At 38.3% G+C, this 24,010-nt stretch overlaps 2 protein-coding genes across 3 annotated transcripts; both read right to left on the reverse strand.

The window, feature by feature from the left end:
- Positions 1 to 796: 796 nt before the first annotated feature.
- Positions 797 to 7,247, reverse strand: LOC139145333 (uncharacterized). The gene is made up of 7 exons (XM_070716435.1): positions 6,983 to 7,247; positions 4,290 to 4,405; positions 2,914 to 2,986; positions 2,588 to 2,704; positions 1,789 to 1,983; positions 1,512 to 1,622; positions 797 to 1,320 (listed from the first exon to the last, which is right to left on the reverse strand). Exons 3-7 carry the CDS (start codon positions 2,923 to 2,925, stop codon positions 1,144 to 1,146), a joined length of 612 nt encoding a protein of 203 aa, XP_070572536.1. The 5' UTR covers positions 2,926 to 2,986; positions 4,290 to 4,405; positions 6,983 to 7,247; the 3' UTR covers positions 797 to 1,143.
- A 5,484-nt stretch (positions 7,248 to 12,731) lies between these two features.
- LOC139145334 (uncharacterized) lies at positions 12,732 to 23,408 on the reverse strand. Of its 2 annotated transcripts, XM_070716436.1 has the most exons (7): positions 23,178 to 23,408; positions 19,418 to 19,533; positions 15,095 to 15,167; positions 14,769 to 14,885; positions 14,005 to 14,199; positions 13,641 to 13,751; positions 12,732 to 13,408 (listed from the first exon to the last, which is right to left on the reverse strand). In XM_070716436.1, exons 1-7 carry the CDS (start codon positions 23,331 to 23,333, stop codon positions 13,229 to 13,231), a joined length of 948 nt encoding a protein of 315 aa, XP_070572537.1. In that variant the 5' UTR covers positions 23,334 to 23,408; the 3' UTR covers positions 12,732 to 13,228. The 2 variants fall into 2 exon arrangements, with proteins under 2 accessions (XP_070572537.1, XP_070572538.1); XM_070716437.1 differs by lacking the exon at positions 13,641 to 13,751 and having other exon boundaries at positions 13,107 to 13,408; positions 23,178 to 23,363.
- Positions 23,409 to 24,010: the final 602 nt, after the last annotated feature.

Here is a 24,010-nt window from a genome sequence, read left to right on the forward strand (position 1 = left end):
ATGACCCACATAGACCCCGAGTATCGAGGTCACGTCAGACCCGGTCACGATACAGGCACAGCAGCTGTACAGTTCACAAATAGCTAGATGATATACTTGTTGACACGTCATATTGACTGTTCAAAGTGTAACAGTTTTCTTGAGGTGGCAATAGTGTGTGTACTAAAAACGCCATTAGATACGTTGAGTACAGGTCCTACATGGTTTTGCCAATAGGTGATTGTTATACTACGCCCTTCGTCCTAAGGTGTGACTTTAATTTGTGAAGTACAAAGGTATGAGTCATGCAAGAGTACGAAATGGCTCTGGAAAACGATACAAGTACTTCCAATAATAACTTATAATTAAGAACTGCATTGTTACAACTTTCTGACAAGCACTGTAAGCTTAAGCTTCATTACTGTTATCGATAAAACTGGTTTTGTATTTGATTATGTTTTATCAATAACAATGAAGGGTTACAGTGCGTATCCGAAAGGTTAACAATGCAGTTCTCAATCATCAGTTATTATTGGTAGTACAGTAGTACTTGTCTCGTTTTACATATGTTGGATATTTAAAGAGCAAGTCTGTGAGTCTCTTGTTATGGTTGGGACAGATGCGGAGTTTGTTTTGTAAGCTTTATTGCTTTGGTGAAACTATTACCCTAAATATAAAAGCTCTGGCTATCAGTAATGCAAATAATGCATCCATGTTCCAATAAAATCTCTATACCGGTATCTATACCAGCTAACGTATGATAAACTCCCAGCATATAGTCGATTTGGCGTGTATTATTTATCTGTTGTTTTAACTAGCCCTTGACCTCAATTCTCCTAAATATTGCTTTCCTCTATTGCGGCGTCCATGTTATGCTTTTTCAGCTAGTCTCTCAGTATGTTTCAATACCTATCAATGCCTCTTCTGATTATATGCGAAAAGTCTCCGAATAAGTCGACTTTGTATCTTTAATGATCTAAATGCTCAGTGATATGAAGAGAGAGAGAGAGAGAGAGAGAGAGAGAGAGAGAGAGAGAGAGAGAGAGAGAGAGAGAGAGAGAGAGAGAGAGAGAGAGAGAGAGAGAGAGAGAGAGAGCAATGTACTCCATCTTATTATTGCCTCTTATTACAACTGTAAAACCGTATTGGAGTCGGAATTTACTTTTACTGTAGATCCGCCAAAAATAACTGTTTCCCGTACTGCAAAAATGGAATAGGGCTGTATTTCCGATCTCCATCCAAACTTTCAACGATAGCATCATCGTCAGGACAACCAAAGAAAACTATGGACTGACGGTCTGTAAAGCGATCTTGGCCCTCCGAAAATACGCCTCGATGGGGCTGAAAAAAATAAATGTTTAAATTTTGAAGTGTATAGTGACCTTGTTACATAATGTTCTGGGTGGTTTGATCAAAATCGGGGGAAGGCGTCAAATGGAAGTTGTTAGCCCTTTGCGACATATTTTCAAATTATGGAAATACTAATTGAAGATCAATAAAGTTAAAGTATTCTCCGACAAGTGTGAACGTACCACTGCCCGATATCTATCTGATGTGAAACGTTGCAGCGCATCGCACACTATCATTATCAGTGCATCTGGCATCGGTGGAACAGCCAACCATTCACCTGAGGTACTTTGGAACTGGAACGGAATTGGAAATGAGGAGATATCAGCACTTGATAGAAACATTTGGGCAAGCGACACTGATCCATCTGCAACACAGAACAGGCTCATTATTTGGAAGTTGGCTCATTTTTTATAGAAAGTCTGACAAATTGATCATTCCGTATAAAAACAATACACTTACCTCAAAGCCACTCACATTATCGGTCACAACAAAACTGACTGTACCGTAGTCGCTGTGTTCACCGAATCTCAACTGGTCTTTCTTTGGTTCGGTGCCTTCTGGTATTCCCGGGTAGAATGCATAGCGAAGCTGAGAATGATTGTTTTTACACACGTCCTCTACAATACCTTTGTGCAAATTGAGTAAGACATTGCCCTGGAATTGTAAAAAGAAAATGGATCTACAGAGTGCCAATGAGCGAATGTTTACCTACTTCTGTTCTTTTCCGATAGTTTGCTTCCTTTTCGTTGATGTCATGCTTACATGAGATGATATAGCACTGTGGGCTTTTACACACTCACCAGGCATGCTACAGGTACAACAGTCCCTTATTCCACGTCCATCATCAATGGACAACAAAGGTTAGGTGATGAGTTTAGCCCAAACTCACTAAACACGCACATGAAATGAAGAGCCCCATATAACAGACAGGAAAGACCACAGAAAATCCGACTGATCCATTAGGTCAGTTGGTAAAGAATCCGAATTTTTTTCTAGGGACGAGGGTTCGAGTCCCGCATAGGTCACTTTTCATTTCATTTACCACATTTCAAAAAATAAAAATTTTCGTTTAGTGAGGTGAGTCACAATTTTAAACCCCACAGAAAACGGCAGAGGCAGTTAAATGTTCATCAATTTAACTTTTTGAATTTTGGCCTCAGAAGGTTTGTGAAATCTTGGCCTTAGAAAGTTTGTGAAATTCAAACCACATTGGAAAGATCACTTTTAGCATAATTCTCTTTGCCGTGCTTATACTCACATCGATATTCAAAGCCATTATGATGAGCTCAAGTACCCGGATGAATTGTTTTCTCAGTTCGTTCAACACAGTATACAACGTTTCATCAGCGTTCTCAACTTCCTCTGTGAATATCATCTGAAACAGAGAACATGTGAATGCTTATATACGAACAAATCATGTATGCAAAATCTTGCAAAAGATTTCTCTATCTTCAAATAACATATTCGTAGAGTAGCTGTGCAAACTGCACAACACAAACTCTGTACATATCTAATACAAAACGTGGCACACATCAAAACAACCTGAAAAACATGTAATTACAAAGAGACATGTGATGTAATCACCTCCTTCTTCATATTAGGACTGTAGTTGTACACCTCTTTCAGATCAGGCTTTGCTGAAGGGCTTGTACTCGGCCTGAAAAAAGAAAATCGTACCTCTTATTTGACGATGACTTTGTACCAGATGTAAGATAATCACACGGAGCCTAATAATTTGCTTGTTGTTCACGTTTATATTGTTATTTGGCAATATTATTTAAGAACACTAACTTGTTGTGGGTGTCGTTTCAAATATATTGATATCGTTGCAAACAAATGCCAAGGAACACCGTAAAATTAGGCTTTGATGGCTATGGTGACGCACTATACTCAATAAACTTTCCCTGTTATCCCATAATGCATTTCTGCGTCCGTTTTAAATTCTTTAGGCCTATACGCACTTGAAACAAAAAACAGGTTTTTAGTTGTGCATATATTGCATCACATTATCCAGTATTCTAACTCATAATGTCAAAACAGTTTGTAGTTTTGAGTTTTGTTCGGCAACGACTGTATCGTCCAGGCTATTAGCACATCAGCCACGATGCCATGATCAGTCACTCACCCTGGCACGAAAAGTACAAACGGACCCAGAAGAGGACTATACATGCTCGGTACTTAAAAGTAATACAGCCATTGAACCCAAATTATTAATTTTTTTCTATTGTAACTATATTAATATGATTGAAACAACACCAACACAACAATTATTATTTTTGATTTCGTTAACAAATGACAACATTATTAACAAGGATTACAACCAGATTTCGTCAAAATTGATCTGAAATTGGACAGCATTCAATAAAGGCCCGATAGCTGTCCTTCAGGAAGAATGCCCCTCGCAGACGGATATAAGAACTTTGAAATTTTTACAATTCTTCTCTGATCTACCACTTATTGGGACTCATTTTAAAGCCCTTGTAGCAAAACAAAATTTCACGGTCTTAGTTCTTCGAAAATAAAAAATATTAATTTCCCCCATAGAGTTAACACAGAGATGGTGGCGAAGTTCAAACATCGGAAATGTTAGGTAATTTTTTTTCCTTTAGTACCAAACTTTGCGAGGTGACCCCCGATTTTTATTCTTGATTTGGTAAGAGTATGGTTGAAAGTTTCATTGAGGAAAGTTTGAGCAAAAGTTTAAGTATTATCTTTCGAGACTCATTCTGCTTAAGTTCTTCACTTGGTTCCAAGACAGATTCTGCCTTACCTAGACAGGGCTATGACACCCCTTTTACTGTATTTACCACACTGGATACTCAAACGGACTGAAGGCAAAGACTGCAAATGTCTTTCTATTGCAATTGTTTTCAATTTATAACCTATTTTATACCACTTCCAGATTGCATTTTACTATAGCATAGGCGAGGCACCCCAAAGTTTTGATAAAAGTAGCTCACTTTTCCAATTCCTATCCTATGTAGCCGACATGTCCGTTTTCTTCTCTGGCATATTTTTGCTTGGTTTCATTCGGCAACTGAGTGAACTGCCGGAAGTGGCTGAAGGCCTCGTCGATCTACAGTAGAGATTTTGACACCATTAGTTGAACTGAAGCCACTGCACGAGCTATAAAGGATCTCTAACCTGTGTGTCCATCACAGCTGTGCACATTAGATTCATTAATACAGATTAAAACTTAAATTATATATTTTCTCCATGACGATACCATGCGAGACATTGCGAGTGTATGGTTTACTACTGTGCTTGTCAAATCTAGAGGTTGGGGAGAATGAGTACCGTACTATTAAATGGAAATGTGTACAGATAGGTCACCTTTTTACGGAAAAAAAAAATTTTGGTCGACGTTTCACCCGAAAACCATAAAACATAGATGAATAACACAGGAAATGTTTTTATACTTCAGTAGAAAACCTTCAAATGCAAAAGAATTTCGGTAAATGATCTAAATATTGCCGGCCATGATGATGACGCAAGTAAGCTCTAGCGAACTAGTAAGTTCATCCCGGGTGATCAACATTTTTTGATTTTGGTTTCATGAGGCATGTAGTTGCATTTGAAAACTAAGAAACCCCTAACAATGACTTTGCGATGTAAAACTTCAGTGGGAAGCAACAAGCTAACAAACTGAACAAAAAGTTATAAAAGCAAAAAGTTATACCATACTAGCAACGATTATAGACTTAGGACCAAGCTTTAGAAAAGGTACTCTAAATATAACCCCCCGACCAGAGCACCATCTGATGCAGCCTAAAATTTGCGCCCAAAAGACGCCCTGAAAATTAAAAAAATGTGTTCGAGAAAGTAACTTTTGATGGCAGTTTTCCATTTCACCTAAGGGAGCGTTCAGTTATTATGGCCGAGGGAGGGCCGGCAAATTCTTCCTGCGCATCAGTCAAAATAAGTGAACCCCCTACCCATTGCACTAAAAAATTGATGACCCCCCTTTTAAGATGACAAAAATTTCATGAACCCCCCCCTCCCCCCCCCCCATTTTGCTTGCATGAAGCTGCACACACAAACACCTCCGGAGGGGGTGATAGAATCCCAAAAAAAATCCTCAGATTTTTTCAAATGACCCCATTACAAACTCACAAGGTGTTTATGTTCAAATTTCCCCTTCTGACTTGCTATAATTTTGACATTACCCCTCAAAGGGATTGGATAGAATAACAGGAGGATTGCAATATTTTTGCGCAAGCGTGTGTGTACAAAAGTTTGATATTTGGATTAAATTGATAATCAGCTGTTGATAATGTTGATTCACTGTACATGGTAGTCTATGAGAAAACTATGTAATACTTTTTCAATACAAAATTATATCAATGCATTTATAGATATTTGATAATTGACATAAAAGTACTTAATTGGAATAGGGTTGTTACAACTGGTATGTGCACAAAAAATTTTACTTTAGAATTTTACCAAAAATGTTTATTCACTATAAGCTTACATGGGAGTCTATGATAAAATTGTGAATAATATTTTTTCCGATGAAAAACTTGCTATACTTGTGCACATACAGATGTTGAATAATTAACATAATTGTACTTGATTAGAATATGCATGGTTAAAAGTGCATATTATGTGTACAAGAAATCTGATTTTGGAATTCCACTCAAAATGTTCATCCACTATACATTGGAGTCTATGAGGAAAGTATGAATAACGGTTTTACAATGCTAAACTAAATTAATTTGTGCTTTTATAGGTGTTTGACAATTGATACAAATGAACTTGATTTAAATAAGGTATTTGAAAGTTCAGATGTTGACAACAATATTTATATTGGAATTTCACCTAAAAGTATAATTTCACTTTTCATGGTACCAGTAGTCTACAGGTAACTGTTAAGTAATTTCCCTGACAAAACTTGCTATATCTCTAATATGTAAGTAATAGGAGTTGTTCATTGCCCTCAGTGAGCTCAATTTAGAGTTAGACAAGCCTCAGAATTGCCAGGGCAAGATGTTCATGTGACAGATGATTATACTTTTGTTCAGATTTACAGTTAAATGACTTCAGAGAATGAAATCATGCAGCGAATCATTTTTATCTTCCAGAATATTTCTTAACACTGAAACTGCTCTTTGACGGGACAGATACTTATGAAAATTAAGTGACCCTACTTCTGAGCTGTTTGAAAAATACATGACCCCCCTTTACAGTTTTCAAATTTAAGGTGACCCCTTTGGATTTTGCCGGCCCACCCCCGGCCGTAATAGCTGAACACTCCCTAATGGCGTCATCTTTTTGTAAAACCTTCTCTGGATGATTTGTTTTCATCGACATTTGCTGGGAAGCTTTCTTTTTAAATCTTCCAGACACCCCCCCCCCCAGATATCAAATGGTCCATCTTAAACTTTTATCACTGTGTTGGGTCTATATCTGATATGTTTGATCATGATTGCCTAATGCGCAAAAGTAATCAGGGTATTACTAATCTGTGGACGCTGCCACTTGATTATCACCGGATAAACATTGACAAAGACAACATCAAACGCACCAGAGAGGGAATAAGGTTATACCACGCCACCCTAGCTTGTGCGTTCGTTGATTTCATGACATTGCCTGGGTGGGGTTAGGTAGTGCGTAAAGAGACATGAGCCCACAAGTATACATATGCTGTAACTACCTGCTCTCTATGAACGCCATGGTTGACTATGTATGCTATACCGTTTGTGCGAAATGCACAGTCAATGTCCCCAACCAATTTTTGTAGCTTCTCCGGATCCACTTTGTCTCGTCCTAAAGAGTATGCACTGAAATCAATTAATGGTACATCCGCCATGTTGACTCTCAACGAAGCTGTTTGCGAGGAGGATATGGACAAAGTTGAAACTGTAGGGGTCAGACAGGGCAATGTATGCAAAACACGACAAGTATTTCGCTTACAATTGTTATGTGTCGAAAGAATACGAAATGCCATCGACACTAGGATTACACAGGGTGAAGCTACCCCTCGGTCCTCGAGTTTACTATTAATATTTTCTTTTGCCCCTATCCCCCTAAAAGCAAGGCAATTTTTCCCACTAAAGATGTGATGAAATATGTCAGTTTAACAAAGGACAATATACATGGATGGCCAAGTTGAACACTGATCATAGGTGTTTACAAAGAAAACAAATTAACTGAAAACGCACGAAAAGCTGTCTTATCAGAAAATTTACTTAATAGATTACAATTTCAATGGAAAACAAAAGACTATCACATCTCCATTATTCTCTTACATATACATGAACAAAAGCGATCGAAGGAATGGCCAAAAGTGCCTTTAAAAATTTGTGCCGTTCCAATAAAGTCCTTTTTCAAGTATTGACTATATAGTTCAGAAGACTACGATACATATAATTTCTGACTCTCCAAAGTGATATCGTCAGCTCCCTTCCCTCAAAACTCAACATACTTGGAGTCTCAGTTTGAATTGGTATAAGCTTAGAGCCATCGTTTAGGGGTAAACATCAAAATATCAATTGTAAGAAGGCATATGTGATGCACAACTCTAAAGTTTGGGCTAGATTAGTTAATGTCAGATATCACCAAATGACTATTATTCAATATTAGTTTCGGCATTATGAGGGGGCTGTCCCTCAGCATTTGAAGGGAGACGCCGCCCTAGTCGGGTACATCGCAGCTTTTCCCCTCCACAGATCTAGACGTGACCAAGGGTACTATAACAGCAAATAGTCACAACTGGCCTCGTCTAATATTAATATCGATAAATTTACTCTGATGACACCCAAAAAGTCTAAGGTTGGCGCTTACGTTACATTTGTAACCCATACCTTCTAACTGACAGCATTTTCTAAATAAATTTGAAATCATTTTAACGGACTTTGCTTTACCTAGCAAATTAAGGCAGTATGCGCCTCGAGAGTTTAATACTTAAACTGTTTCTCAAACTTTCCTTAAGGAATATTTCAACCATTCTCTTTCAAAATCAAGAATATAAATCGGGGGACACCGTGCAAATTTTGGTACTAGAGAACCAAATAACCCAAGATTTAATCTTCAAATATGAGTAAATGTTCAGTAATTTGTTACTTTGGTAGAAAACTTTGCTCTGTGAACTCTGACTTTTAATTCATGAATTGGTAATACAATATTTGTAAGTTTCGTTGTCACAGTGGAAAGTTTGACTAAAGTTTAAGTCGTTCACATAAATTAAATGTAGCATGTCTAATGGATAAAGTTGTGCTGGCCATTTTAGTCTAACTGATGAACTATTAAGACATTGCTTTCACAAAGTACTCTGATTTCTCATTGTTTTCAGACTTCTCCGTACCTAAAATGTTTAAAATTTGGGGTGATAACGTTATATTTTAAATTTAATGAGGCGAAATGGGTCACTGAAAATGGGGAGTCATTTTATGTTTATTGGTATTCACCTGACCATAACAATGCAGTACTAAGCTTACAAAGGTTTTTGGTTTATTTCAGATTTTTAATTTCTCTTTTCTCATTAACTCGCAATAAAAGACAAATAAAGAACTTGTAGCCAAATATTTACGTCTTAGAGTCTGCTTTCGAGATATAAGATATAACAGTACCAGAACTACCTAGAGTTCAGATGGAAATTTCATAGCACAGTCATAGACCAATAAGTTGTTTACGACAGCGGCTGGATGCGTATACAATGGTAGCATCGTGGAGAGGAAATCACGATGTGATTCATAGTGTGGAAGAAGACCGCTTTTGGGTTCATAGGTCACAATTGAGTCAATACAGTAAAGGACCAATCTGAATTGTGTATGTATAATATGCAAAATGGGGGAAGCGCATATATATATATATATATATATATATATATATATATATATATATATATATATATATATATATATATATATATATATATATATATATATATATATATATATATATATATATAGAAGAAACTTGGGTTGAAACACACTACCACACCTGGTTGTTAGGTTCCAAACGTATTTATTATACCTCAAACACAAATAAATACGTTTGGAACCTAACAACCAGGTGTGGTAGTGTTTTCAAACCAAGTTTCTTCTATCTTCACCCCACTCCACGCTCCACTGGGGATCACCTGAATTCCTACAGTTTCCTTACATATATATTATATATATATATATATATATATATATATATATATATATATATATATATATATATATATATATATATATATATATATATCGCCTCTTTTATGTACAAACTTGAGTTAATGCAAAAGGTTGCCTTTCCCGTTCTAAATAATAGTCAGATGTAGATGTAGGGCGAACTTGCTACCCCATTTGGAATCACTATATCTTGAAAGTCCCAGTCTTCTGGAACAGTTCACATTTGAAGAACAGCTCTCCGCCAGCCAAGCCATCCATGGTTTTACTCGTCATGATGGATATAACGTGGGCAGCGGCTTTGATTCTTTCAACGGCTTCTTCCACATCTTCGTACGTCAAGCAGTAAGCCCCCTTTTGTGTCAGGGACCTTATTGTATATTATAATGATCGTACTCGACCTGCTTGTGTCGGATCAGCCTGCTGGAGACACCACAATCTGATCGAAGTATGAAATTGATGTATGCCTTATAACCCACATAGACCCCGAGTATCGAGGTCACGTCAGGCCCGGTCATGATACGGGCACAGCAGCTGTACAGTTCACAAATAGCTAGATGATATACCTGTTGACACGTCGTATCGACTGTTCAAAGTGTAACAGTTTTCTTGATGTGGCAATAGTGTAAAACGCCATTACATCCGTTGAGTACAGGTCCTACATAATTTTGCCAGTAGCTGATTGTTATGCTACCCCCCTTCGTCCTAAGGTGTGAGTTTAATTTGTTAAAGTACAAAAGTATGAGTCATGCAAGAGTACGAAATGGCTCTGGAAAACGATAGAAATACTTCCAATAATAACTTATAATTAAAGCTGCAAGCAGCTTCACGGGGCCCAAGCATTTGAAAACAGTGGGAAAAGGTACTAGAGTGATAATTCATAACCGTAGCCAAGAATGTGATATTTGCATATTTAGTGAGGTCATGGCAGCACGATAAGGTCTTCGATCATACAGAATATGAAAGGTATAGCACTTGTTGTTACCTATTTATAGGCATGTATGTATATTGGAGGGCAAAGATCATCGGGGTCATGTGACTCTCAGAAAAAATTGTATTCCATAGTTATCCCTTTGTACAAAAATCACACCTCTATCGCTATTGGTCAGCCCATAATTAGGTATGCACATATTTAATGAGTGGAAAGATGTGCCATCATAAAGTCTCCCATGATACCAAATATGAAGCGGGTAGCACTTGTGGTTACTGAGTTATGGACATATATGCATATATGAGGTCAAAGGTCATCGGGGTCAGGTGACGTTTTGTCAAAAAAATTGTATTTCATAGTTATCCCTATGTACCGAAAATCAAACCTCGATCACTATTTGCAAGCCCAGAATTAGATATGCGCATAATTAATGAGGTACAGGATGTGCCATCATAAAGTCTCCCATCATACCAAATATGAAGCGGGTAGCACTTGTGGTTACTGAGTTATGGACATATGTGTATATTTGAGGTCAAAGGTCATCGGGTTCATGTGACATTTTGTCAAAAAAATTGTAGTCCATAGTTATCCCTATGTACCAAAAATCAGACCTCCAGCTCCATTGGGAACCTTATTATTAGATATGTACATTATTAATGAGGTACAAGACGTGCCATCATAAAGTCTCCCATCATACCAAATATGAAGCGGGTAGCACTTGTGGTTACTGAGTTATGTACATATAGGTATATTTGAGGTCAAAGGTCATTGGGGTTATGTGACATTTCGTCAAAAAAATTGTTTTCCATAGTTATCACTATGTACCAAATATCAGACCTCTATCTCCATTGGTCAGTCCAGAATTAGATATGTGTATAATTAATGAGGTACAGGATATGCCATCATAAAGTCTCCAATCATACCAAATATGAAGCAGGTAGCACTTGTGGTTACTAAGTTATGGACATATGTGTATATTTTAGGTCAAAAGTCATCTGGGTCATGTGACATTTTTTCAAAAAAATTGTAGTCCATAGTTATCCCTATGTACCAAAAATCAGACCTCCAGCTCCATTGGGAACCTTATTATTAGATATGTACATAATTAATGAGGTACAGCATTTTGCCAGGGTCAAAAGTCAGAGGGCATCCCAAAATTTTAGTGTTGAATTTGGTCCTCTACTTGTCAATGTTCAAGCCTCCCAGACTCTTACTTTGGTCAGAATAAGCCATTGCCATAGCTTAGCTGCATAGGTATAGCACGGGTCAAAGGTCATTGAAAAATGTGAAAAATAATGCTTTAAAAATCTTCTTCTCTAAATCGAAATGGCCTGTGATATGGCAATAAGGAGCCTTGACCTATGGTCTACAAATGTTGTTAACAGTACTTTGATTGATTTATTTTTGTGCAAATGAGATGAATTTAAAAGTTTCAATTGAAGATAACTGCTGGGTCATGTGACCAGTCGGCATGGTAACAAAGTAAAGAAATATTGTCTTTGAGTTTTACCTATGTGTAAAATTGCAAGTCATTTGGTGCAACAGTTTTTGAACCGGAGCCATGATATGTGAAAGTAGGTCAAAGGTCATTCAAGGTCAACCGAAAATTGTGGAAATTTTTTTGGTCCCATACTTACCCCTATGAACCAAGAACCAAACCTGTAGCCCCTGTAGTTCCTGAGATACATTGATTTTGCATAATTAATTAGTTATGGAAAAATATCAATTTAATCACTTAAAAATCTTCTACTCAAAAACAGCAAGGTCAATGAACCTGAAATTTAGCATATGGTATCTCATTACTATGTTTTACAAAAGTTGTTTATGGCGTTTTGATTGGTCAAGTTTTATGCAAATTAGGCAGAATAGAAAATTTTAATCTAAGATTGCTGCCAGGTCACATGACCCACAGTATTGACAGAGTCATGTGCACTAGAACTCAGTGGGCTAAATAAGCCTGAAAGTTTGAAAAGGCTGCGCGCAACGGTTTTGGTGTTCTAGGATGGCAAAAAAAGGGAAGAAGAAATAGAAGAAGAATATTGAACACCTACAAATACAATAGGGGCCCAAGCCCCCTAGGGGGCTTGGGCCCCTAATTAAGAACTGCATTGTTACAACTTTCTGATAAGCACTGTAAGCTTAAGCTTCATTACTGTTATCGATAAAACTGTTTTTGTATTTGATTATGTTTTATCGATAACAATGAAGGGTTACAGTGCTTGTCCGAAAGGTTAACAATGCAGTTCTCAATCATCCATTATTATTGGTAGTACTTGTATCGTTTTACATAAGTATGTTGGATATTTAAAGAGCAAGTCTGTGAAATATCATCTCTTGATATGTTCGGGACAGATGCGGAGTTTGTTTATAAGCTTTATTGCTTTTGTAACATCACTGCAATCATTACCCTAGATATAAAAGCTCGGCTATCAGTAATGCAAATACTGCATCCATCTTCCAATAAAATCTCTATACCACTATCTATACGGCTAACATATGATAAAATCCCAGCGTATAGTCGATTTGATATGGCGGGTATCATTTGTCTGTTCTCTTAACTTGCCGTTGACCTCATTTCTCCTAAATATTGCTTTCCTCCATTGTGGGGTCCATGTTTCAGCCAGTCTCTCAGTATGTTTCAATATGATTATATGCGAAAAGTGTCCGAATAAGTCGACTTTGTAGCTTTAATGAACTAAATACTCAATGATATGGAGTTTGAAGATAACGATGCATTTCCAGTCGCGAGAGAGAGAGAGAGAGAGAGAGAGAGAGAGAGAGAGAGAGAGAGAGAGCAATGTACTCCATCTTATTACTGCCTATTATTACAACTGTAAAACCGTACTGGAGTCGGAATTTACTTTTGTTGAGCCGCCAAAAATAACTGTTCCCCGTACTGCAAAAATGGAATGGGGCTGTATTTCCGATCTCCATCCAAACTTTCAACGATAGCATCATCGTCAGGACAACCGAAGAAAACTATTGACTGACGGTCTGTAAAGCGATCTTGGCCCTCCGAAAATACGCCTCGATGGGGCTGAAAAAAATAAATGTGTACATTTTGAAGTGTATAGTGACCTTGTTACATAATGTTTTGGGTGGTTTCATCAAAGTTGAGGAAGGCGTCAAAAGGAGGTTGATAGTCTTTTCAATATATAAAAGAAATGAAATCACAGGAAAGGAACCGATTGTGACATAACTTTCAAATTACGATAACACTGTTTGAAGATCATTAAATTTAATGTATTCTCCGACAAGTGTGAACGTACCACTGCCCGATATCTATCTGATGTGAAACGTTGCAGCGCATTGCACACAATCATTATCAGTGCATCTGGCATAGGTGGAACAGCCAACCATTCACCTGAGGTACTTTGGAACTGGAACGGAATTGGAAATGAGGAGATGAGTACGCTCCTTGAAATTTCCATTCAGTGTTAAGCTTCTGTGAAACAATATTTGAATTCAATTTAATCTCTTTCATGAGCTTCAAAACAGTTACAATATCAGCATTTTTAATAGAAATATTTGGGCGAGCGACACTGATCCATCTGCAACACAGAACAGACTCATTATTTGGAAGTTGGTCTATTTTTGATAGAAAATCTGACATATCGATCACAATATGCTTACCTCAAAGCCACTCACATTATCGGTCACAACAAAACTGACTGTACCGAAGTCGCTGTGTTCACCGAATCTCAACTGGTCTTTCTTTGGTTCGGTACCTTCTGGTATTCCCGGGTAGAATGCATAGCGAAGTTGGGAATGATTGTTTTTACACACGTCCTCTACAATGCCCTTGTGCAAATTGCGTAGGACATCGCCCTGAAATTGTAAAAAGAAAATGGATCTGCTGAGTGCCAATGAGCGAATGTTCATCTACCTCTGTTCTTTTCTGATAGTTTGCTTCCTTCTCGCGGATGTCATGCTTACATTGGAAGATAGTATTGTGGGCTTTTACACACTCACCAGGTATGCTACAGGTACAACAGTCCCTTATTCCAAGTCCATCATTAATAGAAAACAAAGGTTAGGTGATGAGTTTAGCCCAACCTCACTAAACACGCACATGAAATGAAGAGCCCCATATAACAGACAGGAAAGACCATAGAAAAAGCCGACTGATCCATTAGGTAAAGCATCCGAAATATACTCTAGGCATGTGGGTTCGAGTCCCGCTTGGGCCACTTTTCATTTCATTTACCACATTTCAAAAAAAAAAATTCGTTTAGTGAGTCACAATTTTAAATCCCACAGACAACGGCAGAGGCAGTAAAATGTTCATCAATTTAACTTTTTGAATTTTGGCCTCAGAACTTAGAAGGTTTGTGAAATTCCAACCACATTGGGAAGATCACGTTAAGCATAATTCTCTTTGCCGTGCTTATACTCACATCGATATTCAAAGCCAATATGATGAGCTCAAGTACCCGGATGAATTGTTTTCTCAGCTCGTTTAACACAGTATACAACGTTTTATCGGCGTTCTCAACTTCCTGTGTGAATATCAGCTGAAACAGAGAACATGTGAATGCTTATATACGAACAAATCATGTATGCAAAATCTTGCAAAAGATTTCTCTATCTTCAAATAACATATTCGTAGAGTAGCTGTGCAAACTGCACAACACAAACTCTGTACATATCTAATACAAAACGTGGCACACATCAAAACAACCTGAAAAACATGTAATTACAAAGAGACATGTAATGTTATCACCTCCTTCTTCATATCAGGACTGTAGTTGTACACCTCTTTCAGATCAGGTTTTGCTGAAGGGCTTGTACTCGGCCTGAAAAAAGAGAATCGTACCTCTTATTTGACGATGACTTTGTACCAGATGTAAGATAATCACACGGAGCCTAATAATTTGCATATTATTCACGTTTATATTGTTATTGCCAATATTATTTAAGAACACTAACTTGTTGTGGGTGTCGTTTCAAATATATATCGTTGCAAACAAATGTAAAGGAGCACAGTAAAATTAGGCTCTGATGACTATCGTGGCACTATACTCAATAAACTTTCCCTTTTATTCCGCAATGCATTTCTGCGTGCTTTGTAAATTCTCTATGCCTATACGCATTTGAAACAAAAAAACAGGTTTTTTGTGCATATATTGCACCACATTATCCAGTATTCTAACTCATAATGTCAAAAGAGTTTGTAGTCTTGAGTTTTGTTCGGCAACGACTGTGTCGTCCAGGCTAGCATCAGCCACAATGCCATGATCAGTTACTCACCCTGGCATGAAAAGTACACCTGCCGGGTACTTAAAAGTAATACAGCGATGAACCTAAATTACATTTTTTTCTATTGCAACTTTCTATTCTATTAATATGATCGAAACAACAGCAACACAACAATTATTATTTTCAATTTCATTAACAAATGGCAACATTATTTACAAGAATTACAACCAGATTTCGTCAAAATTAATCTGAAATTGAACAGCATTCAATAAAGGAAGAATGCGCCTGAGTCGAAGACAGATATTAGGACTCTCAAATTTTCACAATTCTTCTAGGACCTACCACTTGTTGGGACTCATTTTATAGTCATTGGAGAAAGAAAAATTGTCACCGTCTTAGTTCTTCGAAAATAAAAAAAATAATTTTCTCCATAGAGTTAACACAGGGATGGTGGTCAAGTTCAAATAACGGTAAATGTTACGTAAGTTTTTTCCTTTAGTACCAAGCTTTGCGAAGTGACCTCTGATATTTATTCTTGGTAAGAGTATGGTTGAAAAATAATCGCTCTCTTACCAATCCATAATCCAATAACACTAGGTCAAAATTTGTAAGACAATAGTTGTAAACATAGACACAAAACAGCACAGAACAGACAGTAAATAGACGGTACACAAACAAAGTCAAATTCATGAAAGAAAGATATATGGACTTCTGGCCAAAAGACCAAGAAGTGATGTCAGGTGTTTCGAAAATAGTAAGCGCATCCTGCCCCACATGTGGCACCCGCCATATATCAATCTGTAAGTCAGATAGGTAGTGGTCACTAACTAAGGCCCCATGTCACCGATGCCATCAGTGATCATTTGTCGAAGAGAGATATTGTATTTATCTACCAGCTTGCGATACCTGCCAAAAAAGCGTTTGAATGTAGAGACAAGTCTTGCTCTGGTGTAACCTTGATTTAACAGTTTGTAAGAGAGATGGCCATGTCTCTCTACAAAATCACCATATGAACTGCATGCTCTTGCATATCGAATAAGCTGGGAAATGTATACCCCATAAGCAGGTGAGAGTGGATATTACTGATGAGGTGTGGAAAATTGATTATACTAAAGTTGAAATCATCTCTCTTGTCATATAGCCTAGTAGAAAGGTGACCATTAGAGTCAAATTCAAGTAAAATGTCCAGATAGGAAGCAGAAGAGGCCGTTTCTGTAGTTTCTTTAATCTCCAATTCTGGAGGATAAATCATAGCGAGATATTTACTGAATTCAGAGTTATTCAATGAAATAACATCGTCTATGTATCTAAATGTAAGGTTGAAAGTACGAGCTACAGAGACCTTTTTCTGCTTGATATGGTTCTGGATAAATTCTGCCTCGTATGAGAACAGAAATAAGTCGGCAAGTAAGGGAGCACAGTTAGTGCCCATGGGAATTCCTATACACTGTTGGAAAATGTGTCCTCCAAATTCAACAAATATGTTGTCAATGAGGAAATCAAGCATACTGATAATGTCTTTCTCGGTATAAAACACTTTAGCGTTAGTAATATTTTTAACAAAATATGTAGAATTATACCCCAATACCACATATTTGTAACGGCGTGAACCGTTTTTGTAGAAAAATGCTTGGTTGATGATGTTTTTCAAGCGTTCTTTCAATTTATCATGTGGTATTGTGGTATACAATGTGGAAAAATCGAAAGTTTTAATAGATGTTATTTTTGAAACAGATCTTGATTTCAAATTTTCCAAGAGTTCCTTCTAATTGTTTAATATCCACATTTGATTTACACCACTCCGAGAAAAGACAATATCACAGTATGCTTGAAGTCCCCGTTTAACAGTACAAAGAACAGTCAGTATCTTCGATAACTCTGTTGTTGAACATTTTGAAGATCCTGCGATAAACCTAGCTTTGTAAGGTGTTTTGTGGAGCTTTGGTATCCAGTATAAGCTAGGCAACTTATTATGGTCATCCTTTGTTGTAATATTAAAATTATCCATGAATGACTTATGGTTTGCCAAAATTTCAGATTTGTTGAACATTGATTGTCTGTAAGTGGAGTTGGTGGAGGTCTTAGTTACACCAAGTTCGTCTATAAGACATTCAAAATAATACTTCTTACAGACAAATACAATGTTATTGGCAGCTTTATCAGCAGGGACGACAACATATTTGTCATGGATATCATTCAAACTCTTAACAGCATCAGGATCTTTAAATACAGAATAGGGTCTTCTGCAAACATGTGATCTTAGTCGACCAATACGGCCACGCACTATTTTCCTCACAGATTTGACCCATTCTGACAGTGTGTCCAGCTCTACATTCTCCCTTTTAGCCCATTTCCTGGCATATTCTTCAACAGAGTCCATAATGATCTTAAAATTATGGTTCCAGTTGATCCTGCGAGGTTCTCTGAACTTGGGTCCACAAGATAATATCTTACGAAGGTGGTGATATTCAACCAAGTTCAGATCACCAAAGTTTCATGAGGAAAGTTTGAGCAAAATTTTAAGTATTAACTTTCGAGACTTATACTGCTTAAATTCTTAACTTGGTTCCAAGACAGATTCTGCTTTATCTAGACAGGGCTATAAAAAAAACCCTTTTACCGTGTTTACCACACTGGATACTCAATGGGACTGTAGGCAAAGACTGCAAATGTCTTTCTTTTGCAATTATTTTCAATTAATAACCTATTTTATATCACTTCCAGTGAGCATTGCACTATCGCATAGGCACCCTAAAGTTTTGATAAAACAAGTCATCGTTGATGACACAGTCCCCACTTATTAATGGGTACTTTACTTACAAGTCCTCAAGGAGGATAGAGTCTTCTTCAATAATTAGGTCTGTAATAAAAATACTGCGATACAGATGGGGCTCTATAGCCAAGAATGAGTTCCATGGTGGCGAAAACATAAAACCAATGCAGGCCGCCATCCTAATTACAAAAGGTCATTAAATGAGTCAATTAGTAACTAATCGACAGGATGATGCCAAACATTTTTGCATCCTATCCCAACAGTGACAGATTATCACCGGTACCATATTTCATAAAGTTTGATGAAGTCCTTCTGGACATTCACCCTAAAAACAAAAATTCATTATGTAAATGCAAACTAGACGTGCCTGAGTTATGGCTTAGGACATGAAAAAATTGTAACAACATGGCCGCCATGCGGCCATATTGGATCATATTTTGAAACAAATTGACATGCATATGTATGACATAGGTCAATGTCCTTGTACCAACTTTGAATAAAATCGGTTGAGATGTGCCTGAGTTATGGCTCTGTACATGAAAAATTGGCCAAACAAAATGGCCGCATGGTGGCCATATTGGATTGTATCACAAAACAAATTAATATGCATATGTATGACATAGATCAATGTCCTTGTACATACTTTGAATAAAATCGGTTGAGACATGCCTGAGTTATGGCTAAGGACATGAAAAAATCATAACAAAATGGTCGCCATGCGGCCATGTTGGATCATATCGTGAAACAAATTGATATGCATATGTATGACATAGGTCAATGTCCTTGTACCAACTGTGAATAAAATCGGTAGGAACATGTCTGAGTTATAGCTCCGAACATCAAAAATCGTAACAAAATGGCCGCACGGCGGCCATATTGGATCGTATCACAAAACAAATTTACATGCATATGTATGACATATGAAGAAATACTTGTACCAAGTTTGAATGAAATCACTCCAGGCATCTCTGAGATATCTGCGTGAACGGACGGACGGACGGACGCACCCACGCACGGACATGACCAAACCTATAAGTCCCCCCGGACGGTGTCCGAGGAGATTAATCAGCTCACTTTTCCAATTCCAATCCTATGTAGCCGACATGTCCGTTTTCTTCTCTGGCATATTTTTGCTTGGTTTCAGTCGGCAACTGAGTGAACTGCCGGAAGTGGCTGAAGGCCTCGTCGATCTACAGTAGAGAGTTTGACACCATTAGTTGAACTGAAGCAACTGCACGAGCTTGGGGGTCTCAAGCATATGCGTCCATCAGAGTCGTGCACATTAATAAGCTTAAAGAGTAAATTACATATTACGTCCATGATGATATCATGCGAGACATTGCGAGAGTATGGTTTACTACTGTGCTGGTCAAATCTAGAGGTTGGGGAGAATGTGTACTGATAGGTCACCTTTTAACGGAAAAAAAACCAAATTTGGGTCGACTTTTCATCCGAAAAACCATAAAACATTGGCTGACAACATAGGAAATGTTTTTATACTTCAGTAGAAAACCTTCAAATGCAAAGGAATTGCGGTAAATGATCTGAAGATATTGCCGCCCATGATGATGACGCAATTCAGCTCCAGCGAACTTGTAAGTTGATCATCCCGAGTGATCAACATATTTTTGAGTTTTGGTTTCATTAAGTAGTTGAATTTGAAAACTAACAAACCCCTAACAATTACTTTGCGATGTAAAACTTCAGTGGGGAGCAACAAGCTAACAAACTGAACAAAATGTTTTAATAGCAGAAAGTTATACCTTTACTGCCCACGATAATACACTTCGGATCCAGCAATAGAAAGGACACATTGTACTCTAAATATAACCCCCGAATTTGGCCAAAGAACCAGAGCACTATATGATGCAGCCTAAAATTTGCGCCCAAAGGGCGCTCTGAAAATTCAAAAACTGTGTTCCAGAAAGTAACTTTTGATGGCAATTTTCCATTTCACCTTAGGGCGTCATCTTTTTTGTAAAACCTTCTCTGGATGATTTTTTTCATTGACATTTGCTGGGCAGCTTTTTTTAAAATCTTCCAGACACCCCCCACCCCCGGATATCAAATGGTCCACCCCAAAGTTTTATCACTGAGTTGGGTCTTATATCTGATTAGCTGTGGAAACGCAGCTATCTGTTGGCGGGGTAGCGTGCGTCGCTATTCGGGTCATCAAAAGGTCAACCCTCCGTGGCGGGGTTGACCTTTTGATGACCCACATAGCGACGCACGCTAACCCGCCAACAGAGAGCTGCGTTTCCACAATCACACAACCAAGCGGAGGGGATACACAACAAGAGAGCGACTGATGAAGGAACCCCATTTTTGGTTCTTATAAACACGTTAAGACGAATCACTCAATCAACAAACCGGTTTACAGGGGACAAGATCACATGACCAGGGTCAAAGCACTATCGATTCACCGGTGTCTCGCCATGTATTCAGAGGAATGTGGGGGGGGGGGGGGTGTCACAAAAAATTGAAAACTTCAGGGGGCGTTACTCAAAATGTGGGAGGAAGAAGTGGGGGGGCGATGCGGGGTTACTCAATTTTTTTGTGCGAGATAAATTGAAACACATCTCAGATTGCACCATCGCACACATCCATTTCTCAAAATTTTCAATGCGAGGGTCTTCTAACAGTTTTACTGGTAAAAGACAAATTGAAAATACCTCTCGGATTGCACTACACTGCACCGTGGCGCACATCAATTTCTCAAAATTTTCACAGGAACTAGGACAAAACTGAACTGTTGTGAATTCATCCTTTATTATCACAGAAACATATGTTTTAATTTACCTCAGTTCAATAATCATTTTGACAGTTAAACATACCATATTCAGGCTTTTCATTAGAAGCTGGCAGCTGGAGAAATAACACAAGAAGGTCACAGATTTTCTGTTCCTGTATATTTATTTATCTTCAGTCTCTGGCAAACAGAACTGTTTTTTACAAATTGTATTGTCATTATTTGGTTGTTGAATATTGTGACTCAAACACTGATCATGCAAAAAATGTAAAAAATATCAGTGTTCAATGTCATTTTCAAACAGTTTTACCGAGACTCGAGTGCAAAATAAACTGAAACTCCTCTCAGATTGCACCATTAAACACATCAATTTCTCAAAATTTCCATGCAAGATAGGGGAAAGCCCCTGTAACACTTTCCCCCTAAGCCTCTCGCGTGTTCTCCCCCTGTACTTTCAAATTCTGCCCGGTCAGATATCCTAGTGAAAACCCTGTCATAATACCCATCCAAATTAAACAATATACTATATCATTGGTTAGATACTGCGTGAGCTTTTGTATCTTTATTTTATTGTGACTTTGAATTTCATTTTAATGGGTTCAACTTTTTTGAACCATCATGAGATAACTGATGATAGTCTAGCAGGGTACATCAGGATTTGAAAGGTCTTTACTGTTGCTGTATTTTGTAAATTTTACAATTACATGTATTGGTATTTAACTTTTCTAAGTGGGGGGATCAGTCAAAATTTCAGAGTTAGAGAGGGAGGTTACTCAAATTCATCATGGTTGGCGAGGGGTGGGGTCACTCGAAATTTCGGAGTTTCAGGCCGTAAATAATGACGGCCCCCTTACATACAACGCATTACAAAGTTGATGACCAATAAAAAAAAATTTGCACTGCTACACCATTTGAAAAAAATAATTGATGTAGGTCTAACAGTAGAAAAAAAAAATTGCAGTCACTCTGACAGGAAAAAAAATTGCTCCCATACCCACTCCCTCCATACGCCCCCCAGAAATCAAATGGCTCTCCCCTAATATCTTATGTGTTTGATTGCCCTAAAGGACCGTTCAGTTTTTACGGCCGGGGCGGCAAAATCCAGGGGGCGGTCATCGTAATTTTGGAATCCGCGAAGGGGGGGGGGCGGTCATCGCTTTTTCACTGGTAGGAAAGGGGGGTCACCACATTTTCAAAAACACAATACCTACAATAAAGTTCAATTTATGCCATGGCCATGATCGACCCTCTTTACCGGCGGGCCGCCTTTGGCGGCCCACTACAATAAATTGACTTCATGTAATAGCCCATGACCCTCTTAACGGGCGGACGCCTTGGTGGCCCTCTCCAATTAGGTTTACTTCATGCAATGGCCATGATCGACCCTCTTTACCGGCGGGCCACCTTTGGTGGCCCACTAGAATAAAGTTCACTTTACGTAATGGCCCATGACCCTCTTAACCAGAGGGCTGCCTTTAGCGAACCACTCCAATAAAGTTTACATTATACAATGTCCATGGACATAAGTTGTCTATGGAAATGAAGTTAAAAATTGCCTTACAGTTTTCATAATTAACAGACGTTTGCATGGATGTGGCTGGGAAGTTTGTGCACTGGCATCTCTGCTACACGAATAAAGTGCGTCGCGTGCCAGAGTTCAAATCCAAACCGTGCGGGTAAATTTGACATATGGGTTTTGGTTATTTTTCAGCCGTGGGGCCGGGGTGTCATCAAATTTTTTCGTCTGACAAGGGGGGGGGTGTCATCTTTTTTTCACGAAAAATGCAGGGGAGGTCTATATTTTTTTGAACACCGGCGACAAGATTTTGCCCCCCCCCCCCAGGCCGTAAAAACTGAACGGTCCCTGATGCGCAAGAGTAATCAAGGGTATTACTAATCTGTGGACGCTGTCACTGGATTATCACCGGATTAGCATTGACAAAGTCAACATCAAACGCACCAGCAAGGGAATAAGGTTATACCAAGCCACCCTAGCTTGTGCGTTCGTTGATTTCATGATAGCCTGGGGTTAGGCAGTGCGTAAAGAGACATGGAGCCCACAAGTAATACATATGCTGTAATTACCTGCTCTCTGGGAACGCCATGGTTGACTATGTATGCTATACCGTTTGTGCGAAATGCACTGTCAATGTCCCCAACCAATTTCTGTAGCTTCTCGGGATCCACTTTGTCTCGTCCTGAAGAGTATGCACTGAAATCAATAACTGGTACATCCGCCATGTTGACTCTCAACGAAGGCTTGTTTGCGAGGAGGATATGGACAAAGTTGAAAGTCTAGGGGTCAGACAGGGCAATGTATGCAAAACACGACGAGCATTTCGCTTACAATTGTTATGTGTCGAAAGAATACGAAATGCCATTGGCACTAGGATAACATAGGGTGAAGCTACCCCTCGGTCCTCGAGTTTACTATTAATATTTTCTTTTGCCCCTATCTTCCCCCCCCCCAAAAAAAAAACAAGGCAATTTTTGAAACCTCTCAAATTGCACTATTTCACATATAAATTTCTCAAAATATCCTGCGCGAGAGGGGAGACACCCCCTCTCGTGCTGTACCGCTTGGGGTGTTCTAACAATTTTATTTAATAAAAAAAAAGAAATCACAAAACACCTCTCAGATTAAACCAGACTGCACCATTGCAAACAATTTTTTCAAATTTTCCACGTAAGATAGGGGACACCTCCTCTGACACTTTCCCCCTCATCCTCCCGCGTGTTCCTTCCTCCATAATTTCAAATTTTGCCCTGGCTGATGCCTTATTGAAAACCCTGTCATGATATATACCCATCCATATGCTTGGATACTGGTTATAGCATGAGCTTTTATATCTACATTTTGTTGCGACTTTGAATTTCATTTTGTTGGTTTCACCTTTTTCACCTGTCATAAGATAAAC

Source organism: Ptychodera flava, chromosome 12 (assembly GCF_041260155.1).
Source record: "Ptychodera flava strain L36383 chromosome 12, AS_Pfla_20210202, whole genome shotgun sequence".
NCBI classification, from domain to species: domain Eukaryota; kingdom Metazoa; phylum Hemichordata; class Enteropneusta; family Ptychoderidae; genus Ptychodera; species Ptychodera flava.

What these genes read in the sequence shown, in the direction of transcription:
- LOC139145333 (XM_070716435.1), bottom strand. An exon ending in TAATGGCTTTGAATATCGAT is followed by an intron (nt 1,984 to 2,587) that starts GTGAGTATAAGC and finishes TTACAATTCCAG; the next exon opens with GGCAATGTCTTACTCAATTT. An exon ending in CAGATAGATATCGGGCAGTG is followed by an intron (nt 1,321 to 1,511) that starts GTACGTTCACAC and finishes TATTTTTTTCAG; the next exon opens with CCCCATCGAGGCGTATTTTC.
- LOC139145334 (XM_070716436.1), bottom strand. Translation starts at nt 23,333, where the DNA reads ATGGCGGATGTACCAGTTATTGATTTCAGTGCATACTCTTCAGGACGA. An exon ending in ATAATGTGAGTGGCTTTGAG is followed by an intron (nt 13,752 to 14,004) that starts GTAAGCATATTG and finishes ATTCCGTTCCAG; the next exon opens with TTCCAAAGTACCTCAGGTGA. An exon ending in CAGATAGATATCGGGCAGTG is followed by an intron (nt 13,409 to 13,640) that starts GTACGTTCACAC and finishes TATTTTTTTCAG; the next exon opens with CCCCATCGAGGCGTATTTTC.